General features: G+C 47.3%; 1 protein-coding gene across 12 annotated transcripts in view; it reads right to left on the bottom strand.

Moving 5' to 3' along the window:
- Nucleotides 1-7317: 7317 nt before the first annotated feature.
- The window catches only part of SETX (senataxin), a 90651-nt gene continuing 87167 nt past the window's right edge, over nt 7318-10801 (bottom strand). For all 12 annotated transcript variants that reach the window (XM_086324411.1, XM_086324410.1, XM_086324414.1 and 9 more), the window contains one exon: nt 7318-10701. In XM_086324411.1, the coding sequence (XP_086180537.1) occupies nt 9970-10701 (732 nt within the window). In that variant the 3' untranslated portion in view covers nt 7318-9969. The remainder of the gene's footprint in view (nt 10702-10801) is intronic.

The following is a 10801-nucleotide window of genomic DNA, read 5'->3' as shown; positions in this document are numbered from 1 at the left end:
GAAGCCCCAGCAAGACAACAGGAGGGGCAAAATCGCATTTAGAATCAAACACCATACCCGCCATAGACACTCAGAGGGCCCAAACAAACCTTGTGCCTACGAGGACCCAGAAACCCCACAGAGACTGAGACAGAACTGTGTTTGAGTGTCTCCTGAGGAGATCCGGGTCAGCAGTGGCCTGCCACACGGGCAGGGGCTCTGGGTGCAGCAGACCTGGGTATGGCATAAGCCCTCTTGGAGGTGGTCGCCATTAACCTCACCACAGAGCCATCAGAACTTACCCAGGATTGGGAAACAGGCTCTGGGAGGGCACAAACAGAACCTGGTGCACCAGTACCCAGGAGAAAGGAGCCGTGACCCCACAAGAGAGTGCCCCAGACTTGTCCGGGAGTGTCCGGGGGAGGCGTGGTTGGTGGTGGCCTGCTGCAGGGTCGGGGGCACTGAGTGCAGCAGTGCATGCACGGGACCTGCTGAAGGAGGTGCCATTATCTTCATCACCTCCACCATAGTTTGGCCTCAGGTCAAACAACAGGGAGGGAACACAGCCCTGCCCATCAACAGAAAATTGGACTAAAGATTTACTGAGCATGCCCCTGCCCATCAGGACAAGACCCAGTTTCCCCCTCAGTCAGTCTCTCCCATCAGGAAGCTTCTGTAAGCCTCTTATCCTTCTCCATTAGGGAGCAGACAGACTGAAAACCACAATCACAGAAAACTAACCAATCTGATCACATGGACCACAGCCTTGTCTAACTCAATGAAACTAGGAGCCATGCCGGGTAGGCAAGACGGACGGGTCATGGTGGAGAGGTCTGACAGAACATGGTCCACTAGAGAAGGGAATGGCAAACCACTTCAGTATTCTTGCCTCGAGAACCCCATGAACAGCATGAAAAGGCAAAAAGATAGGACACTGAAAGATGAACTCCCCAGGTCAGTAGGTGCCCAATATGCTACTGGAGAAGAGTGGAGAAATAACCAGAAAGAATGAAGAGACGGAGCCAAAGCAAAAACAACAACCAGTTGTGGAGGTGACTGGTGATGGAAATAAAGTCCGATGCTGTAAAGAGCAGTACTGCATAGGAACCTGGAATATTAAGTCCATGAATCAAGATAAATTGGAAGTGGTCAAACAGGAGATGTTAAGAGTGAACACTGACATTTTAGGAATCAGTGAACCAAAACAGACAGGAAAGGGTGAATACAACTCAGATGACCATTATATCTCCTACTGTGGGCAAGAATCCCTTAGAAGAAATGGAGTAGCCATCATCGTCAACAAGAGTCCAAAATGCAGTACTTGGATGCAATCTCAAAAATGACAGAATGATCTCTGTTCGTTTCCAAGGCAAACCATTCAATATCACAGTAATCCAAGTCTATGCCCCGACCAGTAATGCTGAAGAAGCCGAAGTTGAACGGTTCTAGGAAGACCTGTAAGACCTTCTAGAACTAACACCCAAAAAAGATGTCCTTTTCATTATAGGGGACTGCAATGCAAAAGTAGGAAGTCAAGAGATAACCTGGAGTAACAGGCAAATTTGGCCTTGGAATACAGCATGAAGCAGGGCAAAGGCTAAAATAGTTTTGCCAAGAGAACACACTGCTCATAGCAAACACCCTCTTCCAACAACACAAGACTCTACACATGGACATCAACAGATGGTCAACACCGAAATCAGATTGATTATATTCTTTGCAGCCAAAGATGGAGAAGCTCTATACAGTCAGCCAAAACAAGACCAGGAGCTGACTGTGGCTCAGATCATGAACTCCTTATTGCCAAATTCAGACTTAAATTGAAGTAAGTAGGGAAAACCACTAGACTGACCTAAATCAAATCCCTTATTATTAGACAATGGAAGTGAGAAATAGATTCAAGGGATTAGATCTGATAGACATAGTGCCTGATGAACTATGGACGGAGGTTCGTAACATTGTACAGGGGACAGGGATCAAGACCATCCCCATAGAAAAGAAATGCAAAAAAGCAAAATGGCTGAGAAGGCCTTACAAATAGCTGTGAAAAGAAGAGAAGCGAAAGGCAAAGGAGAAAAGGAAAGATATACCCATCTGAATGCAAAGTTCCAAAGAACAACAAGGAGAGATAAGAAAGTCTTCCTCAGTGATCAATGCAAAGAAATAGAGGAAAACAATACAATGGAAAAGAATAGAGATCTCTTCAAGAAAATTAGATACCAAGGGAACATTTCATGCAAAGATGGGCTCAACAAAGGACAGAAATGGCATGGACCTAACAGAAGCAGAAGATATTAAGAAGAGGTGGCAAGAATACACAGAAGAACTGTACAAAAAAGATCTTCACGACTCAGATAATCACAATGGTGTGATCACTCACCTAGAGCCAGACATCCTGGAATGTTAAGTGAGTCTTAGGAAGCATCACTACGAACAAAGCTAATGGAGGTGATGGAATTCCAGTTGAGCTATTCCAAATCCTAAAAGATGTTGCTGTTAAAGTGCTGCACTCTATATGTCAGCAAATTTGGAAGACTCAGCAGTGGCCTCAGGACTGGAAAAGGTCAATTTTCATTCCAATCCCGAAGAAAGGCAATGCCAAAGAATGCTCAAACTACCGCACAATTGCACTCATCTCACACGCTAGTAAAGTAATGCTCAAAAGTCTCCAAGCCAGGCTTCAACAGTATGTGAACCGTGAACTTCCAGATGTTCAAGCTGGTTTTAGAAAAGGCAGAGGAACCAGACATCAAATTGCCAACATCTACTGGATCATCGAAAAAGCAAGAGAGTTCCAGAAAAACATCTATTTCTACTTTATTGACTATGCCAAAGCCTTTGACTGTGTGGATCACAATAAACTGTGGAAAATTCTTCAAGAGATGGCAATACCAGACCACCTGACCTGCCTGTTGAGAAACCTGTATACAGGTCAGGAAGCAACAGTTAGAACTGGACATGGAGCAACAGACTGGTTCCAAATAGGAAAGTACATCAAGTACGTCAAGGCTGTATATTGTCACCCTGTTTATTCAACTTCTATGCAGAGTACATCATGAGAAACGCTGGGCTGGAAGAAGCACAAGCTGGAATCAAGATTGCCAGGAGAAATATCAATAACCTCAGATATGCAGATGACACCACCGTTATGACCGAAAGCAAAGAACTCAAGAGCCTCTTGATGAAAGTGAAAGAGGAGAGTGAAAAAGTTGGCTTAAAGCTCAACATTCAGAAAACTAAGATTATGGCATGGGTGGTCCCATCACTTCATGGCAAACAGATGGGGAAACAGTGACAGACTTTATTTTTGGGGGGCTCCAATATCACTGCAGATGGTGACTGCAGCCATGAAATTAAAAGATGCTTACTCCTTGGAAGGAAAGTTATGACCAACCTAGACAGCATACTAAAAAGCAGAGACATTCCTTTACCAACAAAGGTCTGTCTAGTCAAAGCTACGGTTTTTCCAGTGGTCATGTATGGATGTGAGAGTTGGACTGTGAAGAAAGCTGAGCACCGAAGAATTGATGCTTTTGAACTGTGGTGTTGGAGAAGACTCTTGAGAGTCCCTTGGACTGCAAGGAAATCCAACCAGTCCATCCTAAAGGAAATCAATCCTGCAAATTCATTGGAAGGACTGATGCTGAAACTGAAACTCCAATACTTTGGCCACCTGATGCGAAAAACTGACTCATCTGAAAAGACCCTGATGCTGGGAAAGATTGAAGGCAGGAGGAGAAGGGGACGACAGAGGATGAGATGGTTGGATGGCATCACTGACTCAATGGACATGAGTTTGAGCAAGCTCCGGGAGTTGGTGATGGACAGGGAGGTCCATGGGGTCGCAGAGTTGGACACGACTGAGCGACTGAACTGAACTGACAAAACTTTATGCAAACTACAGAATTCGGGATGATGTTTACAACTAGGTGAAAGGGGAGGCAGGAGGATGTCTGGAAGAAGCCTGGAGTGACCTTCCAGGCGTCAGCCGTGTCCTGCTTTCTGTGATGGGGCAGTGGTACACAGGTGTTGATTATGTCTTTCGTTTTCCATTACCCTCATATACGCTCTGACGTACAGTTTATTTCACAAGAACTTTGAGCGCCAGGTCTGTGCCAATCAGTGGTCTGACCACCACTGTGGACATACAGCATCGCCTGGGTGACGACTTTAGCTGCTCTGCAGCCCAACTTGCTTGGGATGCCAAACTGAAGTCACTCGGGAAGATAAAACCATCCCATCTCGGCTGCATTCTAACTTTGGAAAGACTGAAAATTAAACAAGATAATGTAGTAAATTGAAACCATGCTAATGCTTTTATATCAAATTATGTTTGTTATTTAGAGTGTATTTGATGGCTCAAGGGTTTTTAAGAAAATTTGGCATTTTCATCAGATTAGTTATTTCAACTTGAAACCTACTGAATCGCTCAGTTTAGGATTAAATGGAAAAGTTTAAGACTGTTTTATTAAATGGGCTTTTTAAAAGAACTTTAGACTCACCAAGTTTGATTAGATTTACTAGATTGGTTTAAATACTGTTAGAAGAGGTGGCATTTGACGGTTTAAAAAGAAAATCAGGGAACAGTTCTCAGAGCTTTCTGAGATGCTCTTCCTGGGTGGTTATCCTCAAATTTGCCTTAAGTAAAATTTCTCAATTCTTTCTTTAAAAAATTTAATTAAAAAAAAAACTCAACAGATTTGTAAGGGCAGCTTATAAAACTGCATTTTTATGGCAGTAGAGTATAAAAAGATCAGAGTCAACCATCTTAGTCACTCACAGATACCAGGGGCGCATGTGGCTAGGGACGTGCTGGCAATGCTCTGCCACTTTCTGGAGGACCAGGAGAGAGGCCCCAACCTCAGAGAAAACCCACCCCTGCGCCCAGAGGAGCCTGGACACGATGTCCTGGGGGCCTGAGGAGTGACATGTGTGGGGAGCCCCTGCTGTTATTTTTGAAATCTCTTTTCTCTTGCTGCTTCCCCCAGAGGGTTAGCTCTGTTGAGCAGATCTGTTACAGTGCAGGGGTAGACAACGCGATCTGTATAGGGGACCTAAGAAAGTTAGTTTTAGGTTCACTTGTTGCTTTAATCATCTAATGAGAAGGGGATGACAGAGGACGAGATGGTTGACGACATCACCAACTCAATGGACGTGAGTCTGGGCAAGCTCCGGGAGAAGGTGCAGGACAGGGAAGCCTGGCGTGCTGCAGTCCATGGGGTCACAGTCGGACACGCCTGAGCAACTGAACGACGACGTTGTCATGAAACCCAAGGAACTATAAACGTAAGTAGAATCTTTGAGGACATTCTCCACCAAGATGTGGGCAAAGGCGGGTGCCATCGGCGGGCTCCCTGCCCAGCTGTGTTGGGGTGATTCTGGGTCAGTATCTGAGATGGGGGCAGTGGGGGTCTCTGAATGTGGAGCTGCAGGAGCTCTGAGAATCAGGAGACCCCTTGGCCGCTGGACCACCAGGGAATTTCGCACTGTGCTCTTCATCCTCTTCTCCTGGACGCCAGCGTTTGGGACTTGGAATTTTAAAACTTTATGGTGAAAAAGAACTAACACCCCGACCATCATTTTCAGGCGGAGAAAGCAAAACCCACAGAAGGCCCTCAGGAGCTGTCCACAGCCGAGAGCAGAGCTAAGGCAGACCCCCTGCCTCGTTTTCCGTGACCAACTACTCCCTGCTCAGGCCCCTCCATGGCTAGCTCAGTGGGCACTCCTGCTCAAACCTGACGCAGGCTCACTTGGCCCTTCCTAGACTCCATAGGCAGGCTTCTAACTCCTGCTCTCTATGGCATCAGGACCCCCCAACCCCTGACTGAGCTGTTCCTGGCTCTCCTTCCCCAGTCCCACTGCGGTGCCCTTGGGAATCTCAACAAAAGGATGCCTGCCCAGATGGCTTCTGGGGGTGGGCCGCACCCCCTCCAGAGCCCCTGTAGGGGACGAAATACTGAAGAAGACAGACTGGACCCTGATGGGCCCCAGGGCTGACGCGAGGAGCCAGGCCTCAAGGCTGGCCGCTCATTGCAATCACCTTGCAGTGAGTTCAACTTTTAAGCTTTTTTTTTTTTTTAAAGGCAGCAAGTACTTTCTCCCAGACACAAGGAATTAGCAATTCTAGGGGACAGCCCAGGAGAGGGAATTTTTAAAGTTCTCTGGGTGACTCCCAGGTACACCTCCCAGGCTGAAAAGTACCAACAATTCGATTTGCAACATTGCTTGAGAACAAAGGCTACAGCGGCCACAAGCAGAGCTGGCCCAAGCTGGAGGGAGGAAGGAACACAGAGACAGCTCCCGTGGGTCGGAGTTCCCGTGGGTCAGGGCACCGTCCACCTGTGGACACCGCTTACGCAGTGTGACTTGGCAAACACCTCCTGTCCAGTAGCACAGGGTGACAATAACTCAAGTCCTTTAAGAGTTACTGAGGGATCCTTTGTGTACAGAAACTGCCTTCATGGTACTGTGCAACGCTGTAAATTCTACTTTAAATTGAAGCTAAATTTTAGTTTCCTTTTTGAATTATTTATTCCTCAAACAATAAATGGTGAAAGCCAGTTGTATTGGTCAGGAGAGATTTTAAAAACCCCCATGGCAGCTGCTGCAGGAACCAACTGCATGGATAAAACGGCCATCACAGAGCGCCCGCCTCTCATCAGGTCTCCTAGCAACTTCACCTTGCCCCAGGACTCCCCTCGAGGTCGTCCCTTTACCCTCACGGGTGGTGGGTGCCTCCATCCCGGATGAGTGGGAGGCCCAGGGAGGCTGGCGGGGCCCACATCCTGGTGGAGCTCAGCATGTCCAACTGTCCTTCCTGAAGCCACTGCTTTTGGAGAACGTGCTCTCCTTTGTAACCACCAGCGCTTACCCCCGGCCTGGCCATCTGCCTCCAGCCCCGCCATTGGGGCTCCCGCAGCTCCTTCTGTGGGTCCTTGTTCATCTGCTCTGCTCTCCCAAGCTCAGCCTGGAGGTAAGCGTGTGTTTCTGGACCAAATCTCAACGGGTAACTGACACCACAGTTGGCCACACGTACCTCACTCACTACCTTGTGGATAAGATTCCAAGAAGAGGTGAGAAGCTAGGAGCACCGTGGGTGCAGACTGGATGAAAACATCAATCCAATGGCAGACTAAGCGAGTTACCTGGAAGTCCCTTGAATCTCCATTCAATAACTCCTAACATGCGTCAGCTTTCTTGTTTCTGCTTTTAATTCTGCCATTTCCTCAATATTCAGATCTTAACAGAGACAACAGGGCTATTGTTTGCCAAATCCTGGCTAGGAATTCAGGGCATAGAAAGAAAACTACAGCAAAGAAAACTATAAATCTGCACAACTGACTTTAGAAAATAGTTTAGTACAATTTTGTTATAAAACTCATTTACAGGAGGTTATTCACATGTACTTATCAAATCTGCTCCTGATAATACATGAAAACAGAACTAAATAAACTGTCCACAGTAATTTCAAGGCAAATCATATACAAAGAAACAAAATAAGATTTTAAGTAGAATATTTTCATGTTGAAAGAATTAAGACTGAAAGAAGACAGGGCACTTTCTTATAACGCCATGGCAAGGACAAAACAAACAGCTATTATTTTTCACCTGCAGATTAACCGCCCATCAACAACACTGCTGTGACAGCTACATCAAGAAAGGCCACACGGTACACATGAAGTGCTTTGTGCAGATACATAAAGTACGCCAACTGGAACCACGGTGCGTTTCCAATGCAATGTCCGGTATGACCACTTCTGCTGGGAGGGACTGTCAGGACACACGTGCTCGTTAGGTGTTCTGATGTGCTACTTCTTGCATTCCCAGACTAGGTGAGTGGTGAACCAAAAGGTGGGCATGACATGTGGGAACAGGCAACAGACCCTGCCTTAAATTCATGTTGTGTGAGCAGCATGGGGAAAGCTCCTGGCCCAGCAGTGTCCATCACACCTCTTCTATAAGCTAACACCTTCTAGACTCTCTAAACCGTGATCACTACAACTGTCTGCTAAATCAAGCATTCTACCAAGACAGGAGGAAAATAAACACAGCAACAAAGAGCTTTCTTGCCAAAGGCCAGGCAGGAAGCTTACAAAGCCCTGGCCCCAAGTAGGGCTCGGCCCACCTCCGTGACGGGGGAGCAGGGGCTGACTCTGGGGACAGAGCGCATGCTCCCCAGGTGACAGGGAATATCCACGCCCATCAGCAGAGGTCTAGATAGCAGTGAGAGGGACAAGGGGAACAGAGAAGTAGAGTGTTTAAACCTTTGGCAACCAAACGCTCTTTTAAAGCTCTTAATAACCTGCTTCAGGACAATTTCTGACGAACACAAAGCCCTTTCTGCTTAAAAAGCAGAAGAGCAGAGACACTTCAGAGGGTGCACGTTCACACTCAGGGATGTGCTCTCTACCCCCGAGTAGCTGGGGTGCTGCACGGTGTACACAACCAACCACGGGTTCAAACGCAGGTCGACTGTTAACACACGCTTGTGTCTGTGAGACCTCAGCACCACTGTGTGCAGGGAAAGCCAGGCTTTGCAATCAGGCAGCCCTGCCCACGCCCAAGTCTCCAGACCTCCACCCACTACAGCCACTTGCTTTCACAGAAGCACAAGCCCTCTAACCAGATGTCCCGCAACAGCGCTGCATCTGCATCAGTGACAATGGTCTCCAGACACAAGAGGAAATCTGTCAACTCTTTCCTTGGTTCTGAAATCCCAAGTATCCGTGCTGCTCTTCCAGCCTGCTCTTTTTAAAGGCCGTCTCTTTCCTGTCTAAAATATTGTCTCAAGTCCCCAGGAACCCCTTGGGAAGATGGTGAACACCCAGTTTTCTGGCTCAACCCAAGAAATGCACGCTTTCACACAAGCCACCTCGGCACTGATCTTGCACTTGGCAACCGCTGGATTTCTAACCCATGAGTTGCAGAAAACTCATAATACACTGGGGGCATCTGAATGACATGTCAAGAACTATACTTTCATATTCTCCTAATTCAAGAAGAATGAGAATTTAAGCTGGAGAACTATGTGCTCACTACTAGAAGATGAACTCATCACAGAAATGCACTATCCTGTGTCAGGGTGCCTGGTCTACAAAGGTCATCAGTGCAACTTAACTAACTGAACTTTCTGCTTCCCAAGTTTCCCCCAGAAGACTCTGCTGCTGCTGCCGCCGCCAAGTCGCTTCAGTCGTGTGCGACTCTGTGCGATCCCATGGACTGCAGCCTATCAGGCTTCTCTGTCCCTGGGATTCTCCAGGCAAGAACTCTGGAGTGGGTTGCCATTTCCTTCTCCAATGCATGAAAGTGGAAAGTGAAAGTGAAGTCACTCAGTCGTGTCTGACTCTTACCGACCCCATGGACTGCAGCCCACCAGGCTCCTCCATCCATGGGATTTTCCGGGCAACAGTACTGGAGTGGGGTGCCATTGCCTTCTCCCCAGAAGACTCTAGCTGCTTTTAAAAAATAGAACTAGAGACCTCTGACTCAGCAGCATTAAACTCAGCTCCTTGCCAGACTACCTGGGCTGTTAAACATCTGTTTTGTCATAACAATGGTTTAAAGGACCTGCCCTCCTCACATTTTTTTTTTTAATATAAGGTTTGTTCTATTGAAAATGATTAACATTTTAAGCAGGGGAAAGAAAAGCCATCTACCAGATTAAATTTTAAAAGGATTTTGTTATTTGCTATACAAATATACATTCCAACTTCTACAACCTCTCCAGGCTGACCTCCTTTTCTACAAGAACGAGAGATCAACACTGCAAGCCTCCTACTTCAAAGACATAATTACTGATGCACAAATGTCCTCTGAAAGCTTCTGCAACTGACCGAAAGGACCAAGAGGCCCATGTATTATAATACGTTTTGTTTTCCAACAACAAACTCCTATAAGGAAAAAAGCAGTCGTATCTGGACAAGCCTGTTAGTCAGTCATCAGAGGTCTGCAGCAATGGTCGTGGCTGACAGCCTCTGCTGTTCGGCCGTACTATAAAACCCGTCTCTTCTTTGAGCAGCTGTCCTCCTCCAGGACCCTCTCATCCCAGTCTGAGTTCCTCTTTGCGTGGGAGCTAGCCCACCACTCCTGATCCCCTACACTCAAGGACCTAGTTTCTCTCCTGTGGCTGAGCACCCCCTCTTCCTGGTCACACTTCTTTTTGCTTGTGGAAGTGTCAGTACTAGCAACTGGAGAGTCACACTGCATGTGAGGCGTGTGGTTGTTCAGGGTGACTCCCTGCTGCCTGATGGTGCCTGGCTCCTGGGGACTCCCAGGGCAGCCTGGGGCGCCCAAAGGAGGCGCTGCTCCGGAATGCTGGGGGCTCAAGGGCTGCGGCTCCCTGAGGCTTATTCCTTGGGCATCCAAGGCCAAGCCCATCCTCCGCAGCAGTCTTGGGTCCCGAAGCCAGTCCTGATTGGGTGGCCTTTCAGGATCCTTTGCAGCCTCAGTGACTGTGGCTTCTTTGGAGTCAGAGGGTGAGTGGTATAGGGAAGAAGCAAAAGATGTCTTGCTGAGTTCACCATCTTGCTTGCTGCTGGGTAGGCCACCCTGGGGTCTGGATGCCTCTGGAGCGACAGCAGGAGGGTGAGTAAGGCTCCTTTGAAGCAATGGTTTGAGCTTCAGGATCTTCATTGCATCGTGTCTGTAGTTCTTGTCACAAGTCTTAATAATGGCGCCACGTTTCTGTGCATCTTGAATCAGGTGATACCAATGTCTATTTTCCTTGAGACAAAGAGAAGGAAGAAAATTACATCCCCAAAAAACACTCACGTGCTTGGGAACAAATAGTTTAAGTATACCCTCATGAACGGATTCTCAAGAA

The sequence above is a fragment of the Bos grunniens genome, chromosome 11 (genome assembly GCF_055505025.1).
Source record: "Bos grunniens cultivar Pamir isolate PY7600 chromosome 11, Bosgru_T2T1.0, whole genome shotgun sequence".
Taxonomy (NCBI): Eukaryota; Metazoa; Chordata; class Mammalia; order Artiodactyla; family Bovidae; genus Bos; species Bos grunniens.
This window is presented reverse-complemented; position numbering and strand designations above follow the sequence as displayed.